This window comes from Sander vitreus, chromosome 9 (assembly GCF_031162955.1).
Source record: "Sander vitreus isolate 19-12246 chromosome 9, sanVit1, whole genome shotgun sequence".
NCBI lineage: Eukaryota > Metazoa > Chordata > Actinopteri > Perciformes > Percidae > Sander > Sander vitreus.
The window spans coordinates 19709232-19726616 of NC_135863.1; the positions used below are offsets into that span (position 1 = coordinate 19709232).

Below are 17385 nucleotides of genomic sequence, written 5' to 3' on the forward strand. Positions count from 1 at the left end.
ATTTTTACATTTATTCCGTAGTATAAACAACCACACTCTCCTGTAAAGGATAAAGATTCTTGATCTGGGTAGTAATATCACCTTAATTCTGAAGATTATTGAACAAAACAAAAGACCAACATTTCTTACTTCTTTCTAAAGTATAAGCACATCTCTGGCACCAGACGAAGCATTCATGTCGAGGTCAGTTTGCCTGACTGTTTGTATTACTGGTGAGCCAGTAATGTGGACGGTGCAGTTTGTTTGATGGATTTTTTGATTAGTTGGTGAAATCCTGATTATTTTTTTGTCTTGTCTGGAAGAATTTCTCTAACAAAGTGAGTTATACACAGGTTTGGGTGTGACCAGGTTGTTGGTAAAGTCACTGATAAATAAATAAGTGACACAAGCTGTTGAAAGTTTCACACACTGTGTCCATGTGTTTCACAGACATCAAACTTCTGATGAGGTTTTCTTTTTTCCTAAATGGATGTATGCATCACTTGGGATGATGCTCACCTTTTAGAGATCTTTGAGATGTGACTCATGTTTGGGAGTCTTTGTACCATGTTTGTCGAACATGAGAACCTGCCCTCATGGTGCCTCAGAGTGACAGCACCGCCAGGCTCACACACCTTCTGCCGCCGTTTGAGCCGAACACGCTGGGACACGTACAACATAACCGTTGAGTAAAAGCAAAACAACTCTGCTTGTGTATCTGAAAGGAGAGAAACGATGCATGTAGTGCTCAGTGTGGCATATTACGCGTGTAGCATGAATAACTACTAGTCTCCCAGTTGAATTGTTTCTTTATGTTGATACAGCTCAGGTTTAGTTTCATTCCCATAAAGGTGAATACCTAAGATCTGATAAGAGAAGTAAAAACTGTTTTTATATGCCTCCCCCCTCCCTGGCATGTCTGTAAATTAGATTCTTTTGGTCAACCACAGTCAACAAGTAGACACAAGTAAAACTGCTCTCCTTGTTAGAATGTGCGTGCGTCTCTTATACCGCAAACTTTTAAAAGTCAAACTCTGAAGACGCAGTGCTCAAACCTGTCCATACACCAAACTGTTTTTATTTATTGTGGCTCGTTTGTGCAGAAAGCTGACAGTGTAAATGTCTCATATATTTATTTATACAGTAAAAATTGCATGTGTGTTTTTAACAGAATATATTGCCTTCAAATATAGATGTTTTTGTACTTATGTTTTCATCAATAAATAGTTTTTTTACTATGCATTTACTTCATTTCCAATTTCTAAACATGCCCATTCAGGTCTTAACACTGCAGCATGTCAGCTGTCACTGGATCTGACCAGTAAACTATCCGTTTTCATTCATTCATTCTGGGTTTGTGAAATTAGACATTTATTTTCAAAACAGACTTCACATACAATAAATAAATAAAATTGCAATATCTAAACACTGCTATACAAACAATTTCAAGTTAACCTTCATAATGAGTTGACATGGGGGTTGGTGGCGTTCAGGAGCACGGTCAAACTGTGTCACCAGCTACACAAACAAATATAAATCTATAATGTCATATGTCACAATCCAATGAGGTTCAATAAAACCTTTCCAATTCCACATTATACAGTGCAAATGATATGCTCTAACGCAAATTTAGTGTTTTCAAAGAATGTCAACATTTAATGAATTACTGACAGTTGAAGTAAAGGAAATGTGGAGATCTGAATACTGCTGCTGCTAATGACGACCGCTGGTTTGTGTGTGTGTGTGTGTGTGTGTGGGTGTGGGTGGGTGGGTGGGTGGCTGGCTCAGGCGTGAGACACAGGCAGGGAGGTCATGGCGTGAGCTGGCAGCAGCGGTTGAAACATGGATGGAGGGGAGTGTACTGGGGGCACACAAAGAGAGAGCACTTGAGTCATTACAGTTACAGGGTACATTTCATGAGCATAGTTTGTGGATAACCTTATCATTTTAAATATGTGTGATTCCAGTTAAGTTTAGGTTAATTAATCAGACAGAAAAAGGTATCTTTGTATACATTATATTCTGAACTTTATATAGCAACCTCAAAAATCTCATTTCGATGTTCATCTTATAACCTGATATTTTTGAAAAATCATAGATGCTCTCCTTTACCTTTTGGAAGAGATTTTTAACATTACTTAAATGTAACTGCAAATCATTAGCAAATGAACTAAGCTCGTCTTTTTCTTTGGCTTCATTTCTGTCACTCACTTCTTCTTTCTTAGTAATGTTCAGAGCCAAAAGTTCAATCACTAACGCTAATAAAGAAGGAGATAATGGGGCAACAACCATAGATGTAAAATAGTATAATGTTGGGGGGCAACCTTTCTTAGTGCCTCTTGTTAGTCAAAATACTCAAGGTAAAGTTCCATTTAAATAAACCAGAACAATTATAATACTGCAAATGTTAAAATAGGAATTTGACATGTTTTATAGCAAGCAGTGAACCACAGTAAACCGTATCACCATGAAAAGGCTGGTGCTCACTGTCTATGAAGGAGTGTAGTGCAGAGAGCATTGATCCCTCCGGGCCTCCGTAAGCTGTGTACTGCAGCTCCTCGGGGGTCGGGGTGGGCTGCGAGAGGCGGCTGGACTGCAGGGAGGTCAGGGGGGTGCTGGACGTGTGGTTGGGGCTCACGTGCTTCTTGTGGCGCGCTCTGCAGTTCTGGAACCAGACCTGTTGATTAACAGGACAAACACTTTTTTTTGTAGGGATGCATCTGACGGTAACAAGCCATAAAAGAAGAAGCACAAAACACAAAGATGAATACGTTGGGTAATTATGTTAGCTTTTAAACTGTACAAGCCTTAATCTCTCTGCCAATAAATCTCATGGAGTGACTGTTAAGGAGTGACTTCTGTCCCTGGTGAGTAAAACCAGTGTCACTATTAAAACATTGCTAGCAGTCAACCAGTAATTTAAAGCTGTGTGTGACTAGAAACACAGCTAATTCTATCCAATAGGATCGAAGAAAAAAATACTGTATGTGTTCTGGTTCTCACGTGGTTATACAGATTTTTTTTGGGGGGCTTTTCCACCTTTAATTTGACAGGACAGTTAGGTGAGAAAGGGGGAAGACATTACAGGTCGGATTCGAACCCTGGACCTCTGCGTCGAGGCATAAACCTCTCAGTATATCTGCTCCACCCATCGAGCCAACCCTGCCACTGGTTATACAGCTTTTACCAGTGCTGGAAAGTAACTGGGTACAATTGCTCAATTACTGTATACATAAGTATACATTTGAGGTGTTTTTACTTTACTTGAGTATTTCTATTTGATGCTGCACTTCTACTCTATTACATTCCAGAGGAAAACGTAGTACTTTGTACTCACTTGTCAACTACAGTTACCGGATACTTTGCCGATCCATATTTTGCATACATTTAAAAACATATCTTGTGAAATACAGCTTTGGATTTAACTGTAAAGCAGAATATAAGGTATTTAAAACTAGCTTGACCTCAACCAGCTACACCATTAAAATGCACAATAATCATAAACCAATAATATATGATGTGCAAAAAAAAAGTTGACTATTTGCGTTTCTTTTCTTGATTCTGCTATTCAGTATCATTTGACACAAACTGGTACTATTTTAAACAGATAAAAGCACATTTAACGGTCAAATTGATGTTTTTCTTTTTGGTTTTGTACGTGGTTTATCAGCAGCTAGTTAAGTTTTGACGTTTGCGTCTCTCTAAGTAGTAGGATCATTGTGTATATTCCATCATCCATATTCCCTTCATGCATCGGCACTTCACCGACCTGTATGACTCTTCGACTCAGGCCCGTCTGCTCCGCCAGTCTCTGCAGCGTTTGGGCGTCTGGATTGTTGTCCTGAGCAAACTGGGCCTGCATCACCTGCACGTTCAGAGGTGAAAGACAATCAGTTAAACAACACATAGGCTTACTTTGTCGTCGCGTGAGGAAATGCACGTTCAACTGCTGGGTAGAGATTTGACCAGCATTTGGTTTTATGAAACACTGCTGTTAACATGTAAAAAAGAGAGTTCTCTGCGCTTCTGCAGACCACAACAATCCGGTGCAACCAAGGCAGGACAAAAGTAACAAAAAATTGCCGGTGCAACACAGATGTCCTCTTACTTAATAGTTTTATTTCAGTATAACAGTGACAGTGAGGGTTACATCTTCATCAGAGACCTTGACTCTGATGAAGATGTAACCCTACATTGAAACATTAGTCACTGTTGCGCACCTTAAGAAATAAAACTATTAAGTAAGAAGACATCTGTGTTGCACCGGCAATTTTTTGTTACTTTATACTGCTGTTAACGTGTTTGTGGACATAGTCAAATAGGAATACATTTATACAGATAAAGGTCAATAAAAACATACTTTACGAAACAGAACATCCAAACATTTTGGGCAATTATAGGACCCTAAACAATGGATATACTTATTACTATTATTATTAAGTGAGGAAAAACTGTACAAAGTCTATTTAAAAACAAGCATCCTTGTTTGTGGCGTTGTACCTGCATCCCATTTGTTTTTTTAAATAAATGCTTTACTACATTTGAGTTTATTCAAATGGACACCTGATTTTACTTTGACCTTGTACGCTAAACCTTTTATTACACACATTTGTAATTCTAATAACATTTTAAAGGTTGAGGCCAATGTTTTTGGCTCAGTTACTTTAGGTCATAAATGTAAGAATTCAGAAGTTTTCCCAGCAGAATTGTATTACGTATACGTGTGTATTTATCTATCTGCCGTCTGTTATATGAGGATGGAGGTTAACCTGCAGCTGGTCGGCAGTGAAGCTGGTCCGTGCTCTCTTGGAGGGTTTTGGCTGGTTAATCTCCTGTTCAGTGGGCACGGCCCCGTCCACGTTAACACTGTTTCCTGCAAAGAAGATTCTCATATTAAAAGATCTTGAAATACTTATATCACAGAATATAAAATCTATATTACTTTGAAATGCAGCATTTTAAAACCAAAAGAGCAACATGCAATGACCATATGTAAACCACATTTTATAAAAGTAATTGTGTGCACCTTCCCACCTTCTAGCAGGTGTAGGACAAATGAAAGTACTTAAAACGAAAGAAATGTAATGTCCGCAACACTGCTTTAAACTCCCATATTTAATATAAATGCAATGTTTCGACCTTACTGGGTCTTCTTCAGGCAAAAAGGCTGAAGAAGTCCCAGTAGGGTCGAAACGTTGCATTTATATTAAATATGGGAGTTTAAAGCAGTGTTGCGGGCATTACATTTTTTTCGTTCATACATTGTTTTCATATTTAGAAGCCATTAAAAAATGGGGACAAGATAACTTTGATTTAAAATAGATAACTATTCTCGGGACATGATAGCCTATAAATGTGTTTGTAAGTTGATTTTAGGCCTTTTAGTAATTTTCATATAGACCTCATGATTTCATATCATTAAAACTGAATATCAGTAGCTTGAAGTGAAAGGAATGACTGATTTCAGTTTTGTCTTAAGTGATTATTTGTAGCCTATTATTATTATTATTATTATTGGCAATAAAAGAAATTGTGTTTTTTATGTCAAAATGTAACAAATCTGTAGAAAGTCTTGGAAGTACTTTAACCCTTGTGTTGTCTTCCTGTTGACCATGCGACTTTTAGTTTTTCTGGGTCAAAATTTAAAATTCAAACTTATTTTTAACGTTTTGGTCGACTTTTCGACACTTATATCACTTTTTCCTGATGTTTGTGTCGATTTTTTTTTCAACAGTCTTTTATGAATTTATTTTCAAATGCTATCAAATTGATTAAAACACCAAAATTCAATGAAAGTAGTGAACTGATAATTTATTTTACTTGTGAAGAGCGTTGTACAGAACCATCCACGTTATTTATTTATTTTTTGACAATTTGGTTGAAAGAAACCCAAAATTTCTGATATAGAAACTTTTTTGAAAATGGGTGAAATTTGACCCGAGGGCCTCTAGAAAGTGCTATGTAGGCTAAAAGTAAAAATAAATAAAAAGAAGAGGCTAAGGACCGAGTCTTTCTCACCTTTCTCCGCGGCCCGCTTGAGGTTGTCCAGCATGCAGTCGTAGTGGACCCTGCAGAGCACCTTCTCCTCCACCAGGGCGAACTCCTCCCCGGTGGACAGCTGTCTCTTGCAGGAGAAGCAGGCGAAGCAGGCCAGGTGATAGACGTTGCCCTTGGCCCGGCGGACCCAGTCTGTGGAGTGAATGTTCCGGCCGCAGCACGCGCACCAGGTGCCGTATCTTCTGCAGGTGAACGTCATGGTGAGCGAATTAGACCCCCACATGAAGGAGCTGCCCCAGGACATTATTAATAAGCTTCGGCGCCGAAGACTTGTTGCTTTTCGGCCTTTTACTGACTGATGCCAATTTTCTTTAGGCCAAGAATGAAATAATGTATAGTGTTACTCCGCAGAATGAGCCTAGAATGTAGCCTGGACCACTGCAGGAAAAGTCTGACATATAGGCTACAGCTATACAGAGATAAAGTAGTCCCTGGTAAATGAAATTAAATGAATAATATGTATTTATGATAAATCATATTATAGCCTAATTAAAGTTAGAATTTAGCCTCCTCCTCCTATTATAGTCACACAATATTTTACCCAACGATAATAATACTAAAAGTCTATAATCTATATTTTTCTATCTTTTATATGCGATGATTGAAAAGTTTCAAAAGTAACTGGATGTATAGGCTAAATAATTACAATTTAAGTTAAATAAATATCCTGCCAAAGCAAGGTGACATGTTAAGTCCTGCGACTATTATTATTATTATTATTATTATTATTATTATTATTATTATCATTTTTGTGTCTATATTTCTCGATTTGCAATAGGGAATATGTGGCCTGATTATTAAGAGGTCCATTCAATAATTTCGTTTCGGTAGCTTCGAATGTCATTTGAGCTGCACTAATAAAAATCGATGCACATACCTAAAGTAATCCAGTTTACAGAACACTTCTTTTTCTTTGATGTAACAGCTCGTGTGGCTGCCAAGTGAGGTCTGGCACACGCTGCAGGAGAGACAACGCACATGCCAGCACAAGTCGTTAACCTAAAGCAGAGATGGGATGAATTAGCAGAAGTCAATCAGGCCCCATATACACGCACGAACACCAGCGTGAGCCTTAAAAACCACAGCAATCCAAACGCAAACGAGGAAAATTAGCCATAATCCAAAGATAAATGAATAACAGAGTCCTCGGAAGAAAACAAAAACAAATCTTCAAAACAAAGTGTTTACCTTTAATAAATATTTATCCACAATTTCCTCGTTGCAGCTCGCGCACACAGCTCTGCCTAACAGAGGCGCAGATGCCAACGCCCGCAGCGACGACGCGTCTTCATCCAAAACTTCCACCGACGCGCCCTGAAGGGATCAGACCTGCGGTTAGAAAATTACGCACAGGAGCAACCCTGTACAGCACAGCATGGGCTACATATCATGTTTGAACTCAGCTCATGCTCACTGTCCCCAAACTCGTAATAAAACTGTCAAATCACAAATAAAAAAAAATACTGTTCTCAGATTCTCAGTTTTTCTGGCTCAGCTTCGTTTGCGTAGCGATGTGTGCCAATAATTTATTTCAAAACATGTCAGAATAAGCTCGGTTTACAGAATAAGATATGAAGCCATTATCACAAACAGAATGCCAATTTAAAAAAACAAAAACAACAAAATCAAAGTGTTTTTTTTTTTCACTCATTAGCCTACCTAATTAGCTAAGAGAATATAATCGTGTATGCTCATTTGAAGTATAGGCCATATATGGAGCAGAAATAGCCTTGTTATAGGCTATTTCTGTTCTCCTTCTGATGTCCACAGTCACGAATATTAAAAACTTTACACGTCGGGGTGAAAAAAAACGGCCTCTCGTTCATTCTCAACATGTTTTGGAGAATAAAAAAAGTTTTAGCTACAACAATTCATTCCTACCATAATGTCTCTCCTGTCCTCAGTGCATGTGCCTAGCAGCTCTCCGTCTCCTTTGCAATCTTCACACATGACGAGAAGCTACAGCGGGAAGAGGATGCAGGTCTGTCAGACTGTAGCAGCTGCCTTAAATGCCCCCTGCTCCTTCCCATAAATATCATGCCTTTCACTTTTCACCATGACAACGCCGGCGATTACCAAAATGACATTTAAAAGAGAGGGATAGACATTACGTACGTAAACAGACAACACTTGAGCTAATACTTATCCTATGCGCATTATGTTCTTGAGATCTGCATTTGTGATTCAGCAACTGCCCGCTTGCATGCGCGCGTGACACCCCAAACACACCAATTTCACGTGTCAATCAAAACACAAAACAAGAAAAAAAAAAAACAGCGCCAGGTCTCGGGGGGGAAAAGAAGATTGATTTTTTTAATAACAGCAATTAAAAGGCTAAGTTCGCCACAAACGTCTACCCGGGGCCAACCAAAAGGTGAAGAGGTCTCATTAACTACTTGAGTTTTTAATTGCAGAATTCAGGGAGGGGTAATTTGCATCGACATTTCTTTAACTTGTGAAAATACTGTGCTGTCAGCGTGTGGAAGGCCGGCTTTGATTTAATTGGCAAAGCAATTTCGCCTAATATTTAATTTCCGACACGGTCTATATACACTGAGTCACACCTCAACCTGCTGATAACAAATATAGGCTATATACGTCTCTTACTCACCTCATCGTTGGACAACAGAGATCCGTTTTCAGTCTCGTTAACAACGCAACACTCTACTGTTACTTCACTTTTCCAGCGCATGTCTGTCCAGGAGTGTGAAGCTTCCCACTTTCAAAGTAAAAGTGCTGTTATTCTTTCTTTCTCCTCCAGGATTCCTGTGTGGCTGTCGCTCTGCCCTCAGCTGTTTCCAGAGGGCGGATCATAATTCATATTTTCCTGTCCTCTGTGGCCGCGCCTCCCTTTGGAAATACACTTAGCCTACTGTGTGGTTTCATGGAAGATTTTTGGGGGGGTGTACAAAGTCTGTCAAAGTTATATTCTAGTAGATATTTTCAGATCTATTTTTGATTGAAATTTCAATATGCCAAGTAGGCGAACTCCTGAAATAACACGCTGGCAACATAATGAATTATAATGGTATTAACCACAGGTGAAAGTAGGCTACATCTTCTACTTTACTTGAGTATTATAATAATAATAATAATAATAATAATAATAATGTATACTTTATTAATCAACATTCTGTATTGTGGTAATCCTTCTGTACTTTTACTTAAGTAAACCTTGAATGCAGGACTTTTACTTGTAATTAAGTATATATCAAAATACGTCTTCCAGCCCTGGTAATTATCCCTTCAACATTATAATCCATAATGTATCTGTTTATTGAAGGCTGACTGACAACTGAAAGTACCTGACCTCGAGGCTACTAAAACTGTATATATTTAATTTACAGTTTGAGGCCATGGCCAGGTTAACCTGTTAGGGCAGTGGTTCCTAATCTAAACGGCCTGTGAGCCCTTTAAACGAAGCAATGTCTACTTACAGACCCTCATCTTCTACCCTTGTTTAATATGAATAAGTTAAAGAGGCCCAAATAGAAAAAAAAAATATTCCATAATCCTCAAGAGAAAAAAAAAAAACAAATATTATAGTAAAATCGGGGGGAAAAAAATCAACATAATTTGATGTTGCAGAAATATGTTTTATTTCTGCTTTCCTTTCAAATGTCCAAGCCTAGCTTGTGGCAAAGGGAAGCGTTACCCTTCAGTACTTTTTACATATTGGGTTTTAAGGTCTGAAGAAAAGGGGGAAAAAATATTGGCTGATTTTGCAATTATTATCATTTTAGACATGCAACAGTGTGGTCTGTGGAAACCCAAACAAGGAGGAAGTAAAGCCAAAGTCAACTAAATACAAGGGTTAAGTGTACTTGAGTATATGAACCACCACTGCTCTTTGGCCCTCTAAGTGATTTTGCATCTTTACAAAATAAATAAAAACTGGCCGCCCGCCTGCTTTAAATCTGTATGCAATTCGTGTTAATCCACATCCAAGCCATGGCAGCCAGGGGACACTATATGTTCTTTTGATGGGTAATGCAAAAACTTTACAAGGATTAGGATGACAGGGGGAGTGGCAGGAGTCTCATAAACAAACTCTTAGGGTTACTAGAAAGAAAACACACAGTTGCTTACTTTTTGAAATCTTTTTTCACTTACTCATTGAACCCAGTCGCTCACGCGATCCCACCCATCATCACTCCACATACACACGCCCTTCCATCCCAACCACCACACACACACACATAAAGGAAAAGGCCGTCTGCTGATGGGATAACAGTCCGACCTGCACCGGCATGAGTCTGCGTCCGTATCGCACCATCGCAGAGGTATAAAGGAGTTAGCGTGCCTCCATCGAGATGTGTCCTGTTCCACCTGGTGGAGATGAATGCTCTTTATCAGATAACAGATCTCAAACATTTCAGAGCAGACAGTTCACTGAAGCAGCCTGTGAGACAACCACTCTTCACTCAATCCTTGTATTGCTGCAGAGCTCACAAGAACACAAAAGTCCGGAAAAAAGAAACTGCTTTCTTTTGGCCCCTGTGACGAGTTCAGATGGAGAGGTCAAAGGTGAAAGGAGAGACGTAATGCCAGCAAGACAGTGTTACTGTGGAATATAATATCAAAAGAAATAATACCTACCTGAAGAGCATTTAATCATGAAAAGACTAATCCTTTCTCAGACATGAAAGTCTTTATCACTCCAACGCACCATCTGTAGAATACCTGATATGACCACAGCTGTTGGGAAAGATGTACATCCTAGTGTGTAACACCAGTTGCATGTTTTCATTTTCTACATTGCACGGCTCACTTCCTAAATGTTTTGCGTTATGTAGACCAGACAAAAACAATGTCTTATCTGTCAACAAACGTTGTCTACTGCTCTGCTGCTTTATGTCTGGCTGTGTGTGAGGCTGCTGCTTACAGTATGATCTATCAATGCTCCATCAATAGGTATGAGAGGTAGGAAGTAGGTCAGTGATTATGATGGCATGCAAGACGGTTAGAATATGCAGACACAGCTTCAGAGAATTATACAATCTAAGAACTTACAGTGTTACATTTAATAAAAGCTGCTTCAACAGTGAATGTTGTTAGTATTTTTCCATTATATGAAGTCTTCCTAAAGAGAAAGTGCATATAGGAAGGATATGTTACAGTTTTTCTCAATCGCTTTGGCACATTTACTGAGCAAACTTTCAATTGTCAAAACTCAAAGTACAATCCTCACACCACATGGTACATTCAGCACATCACTCTATGTGAATTGCAAAAGGCGATCACTCAATCAAAAATAATCAACTCCTGTTTCAAATGTAAATAAATCCATTAGTAAATAAATCATTGCCATCAAAACAAAAGGTTCCTTTATGATTGCTTAGACCAGTGGTTCCCAACCTGGGGTCCGGGGACCCCTCAGGGGGGCGGCAAAGATCACAGGGGGTGCGCAAGTCTTTATCTGGTTTGATGTTGAGGTAAAAAAACAAATTATGATAATATACTAGAATATATAATGTATACAAAAGTCTGTATAAAAACTATATATTTTTGTTCTCGCTTAAAATTGTAGGCAGGCTACTTAGTAGGCCAAACCTCCGGGACCTCTTAACCTGTGACCCTTGCTGTCATCAGGTCAGCTGCTAGCTGCTATCATCTTCGTTTTTCCTGCCGCCACGGCATCACTATTTTATGAATAAAACATGGCGAAGAAACATAAAAGTGCTGATAACTCCTCTGTATCAAAAAAGAAAGTAAGGCTCTATCTCGAGAGTTACCTCAACTTCGGTTTCGGAGGGGGGGCTCAGCTTTTCTTAGACATAAGTAGGGGGGGCGCCAAGGAAAAAAGGTTGGGAACCACTGGCTTAGACCAAGACAGACAAAATGCAAAGACATCTTGTCAAATGACAGTGTACTCTAAAAGGGCAATAGTTACCCACTCTGCAATATCGTCCAGTTGCTAACATTGTATAATTAGGCGGCTGAATAGTATTGTTGACAGCCATGGCACACACTATACTTTCTCAATGTATTACACACCAGCCAACCACAAATACACAAAGGAAATACAAATACACAGAAAAAAAGAAATACAACAGCAAAATTATCAGGAACTGTTGTACAAGATGTGCAAGAAAAAAGAAAATATGCGGCAAATGTATCAACCTCAAGGGTCCTCAAATCTCCTCTCTGTCTGGCCACAAGATTTTATCGAAATCACACCTGATATCCTCCTCTGCAATGCAACAAGGGAAAAAAAAAACTGTTGGCATGACGCAGCCACCCCTTACAACATCTGCTGTGATATCCTCACCTGTCACCAGTTTGCATTCAGTTGCTCTAAATGGTGAGGACATTGTATTGTTCCCCATCTAGCCTGAGTCTATTCATCTGAAAATGTTTACAACAAAATCACATACCTATTATGTAACTAATATAAACAGTATGTGACAGGTTATTGTGATTGTTGGTTGCTCTTTTTTGCATGTAGGGATTTACGCAATGAACATGTGTATACATGCATTTGAGAGTAATATGATTCAATAGCAAATGAATGCAAACTATTTTGATCTGCAAGGCTTACTCAATGCATTTTGTGTCAAAGCAATTATAAATGACTATAGTCAAGGGAACAACTGACCTAATGTTCATATAAATAGTCGTATAGTTTGACCAAGTTTAATAGTCATTCGATGATTGTGCCAATGCGATTGAGAAAAACTGTAATAACAAGAACTTTTCTTAATCCTAACGTTCATTTTTGGATCCTGGAAATCCTTTAACATCTCAAAAACATACCTAAGATTGCTTCATCAGTTTAATAATTCATGACTTTCCCTGTTTGTATGAGAACTACTAATAAACATTATTTTGAACTGACATGTTTCAGATTCTCACGATAGAAAAACACATGTTCTAATTGACCTAAAAAAAGAAGAAGCAAAATGTCACATTTATTAGTCTGTGAAGAACTCTGGCAAACCCATAAAAAAAGAAAAAAGTGTGTAATATTTCCTTGTTTGGCATAAAATGGTAATTTCTGTGTTTTGTCACCTACATCAAATGTGCAACTCCTGTTGGAAGAGTAATCACTTTGATTGTTTTCTATATTTTGGGTTTCAAAAGGTCAGGAGGAAAGAAAAAAAAATATATATATATATTTAAAAGACGATAAATGGTTAATTTTGCAGTTGTTCTTATTTTCACACATACAGCAATGGAGTCTGTGAGGCCCTAGTCTGGATCAACGGATGGACATTTCCAGGATAATTGTCTGAGTGCCGGATGTCCCTCGCCTTCCGCTCTCTCTGTGTGTTGCCGTTGTTCAACTCTGTTCGCTTCAGGAAACAACAGCAAACTTGGAACTAGCAAACTACATGCTGAAAATGGCAAGTTTTGAAGAAAATGTGGATCGTGCAACAAGGCAGGCATGCTTAGTTTGATTTACAAGAAATATGTTTACGGCATTTACTATCTAACTGGGACGTTTTGGGACCGATTGGTGGGGATTGCTACAGACAAAGTACACATGGCGATACACTGGTAAGAACAAATTGTGTTTAATCATGTATCCAGCCCATTCAAAAAGCTCATGTTACTGTATTGTGTGAACAGTTAACTTAATTTAATATTGTATGTGGCATTTTCTTTTGCGGGGTGCAAATGGTCCACCAAAACAAGTTCCTTCCTGAGACTTTTTTTGAGGAGCCATTGTCGCTGCGTCCATAGCATAGTGCCCTTTTTTCCCCCTCCTATTCCAGAATGTATCTGTCGTGTAGCCAGACCTTACACTACAGCACTGTGGAGAACGGTCTGGCAACGCAAGATTAGTGATGCCCCAAACAAAGAGGAAGTTAAGTCGGTATCAACAAAACACTATAGTTACATAATTTCTGAAGGAAGAAAGAAAGAACATGACAGACGTAGAGCCCAGAATCACTCTCACTGTCCCACAAGCCCTTACCAATATCTCCAAACAAGAAAATGTAGTAAGGATGACTTTTTTTGTTTCGTTGTATCAGACAATTTTCATTCTTACAAGATGCAAAATTGGCACTGTTGGGCATGTTTCTACATCCAAAGTGATACATTGTTTTTCTTTGTAAAAGTTGAATTTAAAAAGATATACAGGTTGCTTAAATACATGAAGAACAAGGAATGTCGGAGAGAAGCGGTGAGCGTTTTGCCCCAGTGAGCCTCTGAGATAATCTCCTAATTTGCTACTTCCACATGGACCTTTGCTTTCTCTGGGGCTGCACCTACTCATTTATTTCATTGAAATCAGTCCGAATTGGGGTGGTTTACAATTGACACAACGAGTTTGCCATGACCTTTTCTCCTTGCTTTAAATGGGTACTCATTGAATCTGAAGGGGGAGGTTGGGGTGCTGGTGGAGGGATGGGGGTGGTGGTGGTGGTGGAGGGGAGAGGGAGTTGTGTTGGCTGGGGGCCGATGGGGGATTGGATGGAAATCACAGCAGTGAAAATGGCAGTGCAGTGAAAGAGGGGCCTGATTGCATTGGGACAGCATGCGAGAGGGAGCAGCATGCTCAGCCCAATCAGAGCGACATAAGGAAAAAGTGCTCTTATCAACGAGTAATGGCCCACTTGACAATCACACAGGCACAAAACTGCTCTATTTAACACTGATTGCAAAAACTGCTGCCCCCCCCATCTCAGAGCCGCATGACTCCCCGACATCTCCCTGCCACCTTCCAGCTTACAGCCAAGACCCTTTCCTGAATGGAATTTATAATCACTCCTCTCCTATTTCTTCGCTAATTGTTATTTTAAGACTTGGGTTGAGTATTAGGCATTCAGTGCTGTTGAAATGTCTGCCTTGATTACTGTCTTTATTGCAAGCATTGGAGGCACATCCATCTTAATTTCACCTGATTGACAGGTAGTGAATGTTTGTCTACCTGGCTGTTCGCACTAGTTCATGTCCACTGCCCAGTGTAAGGGAGACCTGCAGTGCACATCTGTACATGTGAAGGTTAAGATGTGATTGAGCTCTGCAAAGCATGTTCTATGCAGCTCTGATGATTAATGAAATAACTCTGATATGCAATAACTAGTTTAGTTTCAGTCTCTACTTTATTACGATGGTCTAAATCCCACATTTTGTAGGATCTTATAACATTTTACAACACAAATGTATCATTCACACAGTACCTCATGCATATCTTGATTTGGCAGCACACACTGTCACATCAACCTTTTTATACTTACAGAATACCACTAATAACAGCAGCAGTAGTATGGATACTTCTCCATGTTATTTGGATAAATGTGTTTATTCCTCATATAATGAAATTGCACTAACCTATTCACATTATGTGTATTTTGTACTTTTTCCCCCATTTTCTACTTTCCCTGTCTCTTATCATCTCTCCTCTACCTTCCCATCCCACTTTCTTTTTCTCTTTTCCTCTGGGTTGTGCAGCCTGGTTGTTTCAAACATCCACAGGTGTGTGTTGGCGTCCTGGTGTTAAACAAGAGGAAAATGAGGGATGCAGACATGCTGTTCAGTGTAAATGAGCAACAACTACACAGAGGAGGCACCTTTGGTCTGGGTCCACCATGTAGAACTCGGCCAGTCGAAGGAGAACAAATAAACTAGGTGGAAAATAATAATAATAATAATAATAATAATAATAGGCTAACTATGTTAAAGTAAATTAACTTGTCTTCGCAGTTTTTTATTTGCTTGCTTTGTTTTGTTTTTCTGTGTATTTTCAATAGATGCTTGGAGAAAAGAAAAAATTGTAACCTTGAAACAGGGTAGTGCTAACACATTTTCTTCTCTCTTATTGTCATTATTATTTTTAGCAGTCAACTGTATTGTTGTTTACATGCTGTTCACTCCACTCTGCAGTTTACACACTGTATTGCTTGATGAATCGCAATCAAACTCAGTGTTGAAAGTTCAACTAAATCACAAGACTTTTTTCTTGGAGGCTTTTTTTCCATAGACACATATCAACCATTCATGTGCTCTGTGTGTCACACATAGTGTAATGTTTTTAATTCTGCTGTGTTTGTTGTCTCTAGTCGTTTCATAAGAAATACCTCCATGTGTGTCTTACTATATCATGCAAATGGTCATGACTTGATAAAGGATAGCTTTTTGTAACACCTCTGCATTTAAGCACCAATAGATTGACCCTGTACAAGTATGCACAGGCACGTAAACATAAACAGACAAGCATTCTTGTATGCTGCACACAGCCATTTAGCGCCACATAAAAACTATACATAAGTGATCAATCAAAATGTAGCAGACAGCCTCTTTTCATGCAATGAAGTTGTTTGAAAACTGCAGGTCCGCTGCAACTCTCAGGTCTTTTAAATCATGGCTGAAGACCTTTCTTTTTGATGCTGCCTTTTTTTTTTTTTAAATGAGTGTTCATTTCTTATTCTGCACTGTAAATTTGTAATTGTTTTTAACTGCTCTTTAATGTTTTATGTAAAGCACTTTGAATTGCCCTGTTGCTGAAATGTGCTAAACAAATAAAGCTGCCTTACCTTGTGGCACATTAGCGACTTTGGATTTGTAAGAAAAGGTAAGTGCTGGTTATATTATTTATGTTATTGTGATCTAACTTTTGCATGATTTAAAATGAAATGTTGATTATGCCTAAAATGTGTGTCGGTCGAAATAATAAATGTTTGCATACTGATACTTTAGAACAGGGGTCTTCAACGTTTTTTAAGCCAAGGATCCCTTAACTGAGAGAGAGACGGAGCAGGGACCCCCTACTACATATATTGTATAAAATAAAGTTGCATATTAAACTGGGCCTACAATAACTTGTAGGGCGGCCTAAAGCCTTTATACATACCTTTTCTTTTGCTTAGAATACTACGTTTTTAAAATAGCCTTGGAATTGTTGGCATTATTTTATAATTGTGTTTTAATGTTAAACATACATGTAGCAAGTGAATCCTTAGAATGAACTGTATATGTGGATGGCTACCTTAGTGACTACAGTACCTATAGGCCACTAAGCCTATCATCAGTGGGGATTTATATTTGCAAATAATATATTGGATTCATGTTAAGATTTTTTGATTTTTTTGAAAAAACATAAAAAAATGTACAATTATTTGGAGACTGAGACATTTCTTTTGTGGCTGGACAACCTGTTCAGGAGAGACACCGCAGTTCAACCTCCTGCTTCATGCTCAAGTGTTCCTGACAAAGACCCTGGACCCCAACCAACTGAAGGGAAAATGTTACTCTGCCCAGACTTTCCTGTAAGTTTCATATTATATATGTATCTGTATATCATGTTGAAGATTTGAACAGGATGCCCACCAAAAGACAAAAGCACAGAACAATCTGCTCCTCTTCCTTACTAACGCGCATTTATCAGTGATCCTCAAGACA

General features: G+C 38.7%; 1 protein-coding gene across 7 annotated transcripts; it reads right to left on the minus strand.

Annotated features, from left to right (window-relative positions):
• Positions 1-1095: 1095 nt before the first annotated feature.
• LOC144523527 (LIM/homeobox protein Lhx8) lies at positions 1096-8848 on the minus strand. 7 transcript variants are annotated; one of them, XM_078259125.1, is made up of 9 exons: positions 8648-8846; positions 7918-7995; positions 7225-7350; positions 6914-7035; positions 5998-6266; positions 4749-4852; positions 3749-3844; positions 2446-2656; positions 1096-1840 (listed from the first exon to the last, which is right to left on the minus strand). In XM_078259125.1, exons 1-9 carry the CDS (start codon positions 8726-8728, stop codon positions 1764-1766), a joined length of 1164 nt encoding a protein of 387 aa, XP_078115251.1. In that variant the 5' UTR covers positions 8729-8846; the 3' UTR covers positions 1096-1763. The 7 variants fall into 7 exon arrangements, with proteins under 7 accessions (XP_078115251.1, XP_078115253.1, XP_078115252.1 ...); XM_078259127.1 differs by having other exon boundaries at positions 5998-6218; positions 8648-8845; XM_078259126.1 differs by having other exon boundaries at positions 2467-2656; positions 8648-8844.
• Positions 8849-17385: the final 8537 nt, after the last annotated feature.

Excerpts from the sequence above, each read along its gene's own strand:
- LOC144523527 (XM_078259125.1), bottom strand. The coding sequence starts at position 8,728 with ATGCGCTGGAAAAGTGAAGTAACAGTAGAGTGTTGCGTTGTTAACGAG. Across the intron at positions 7,996-8,647 it reads CTCTGTTGTCCAACGATGAG|CTTCTCGTCATGTGTGAAGA; the intron begins GTGAGTAAGAGA and ends TTCCCGCTGTAG. Across the intron at positions 2,657-3,748 it reads TGAGTCGAAGAGTCATACAG|GTCTGGTTCCAGAACTGCAG; the intron begins GTCGGTGAAGTG and ends GTTAATCAACAG.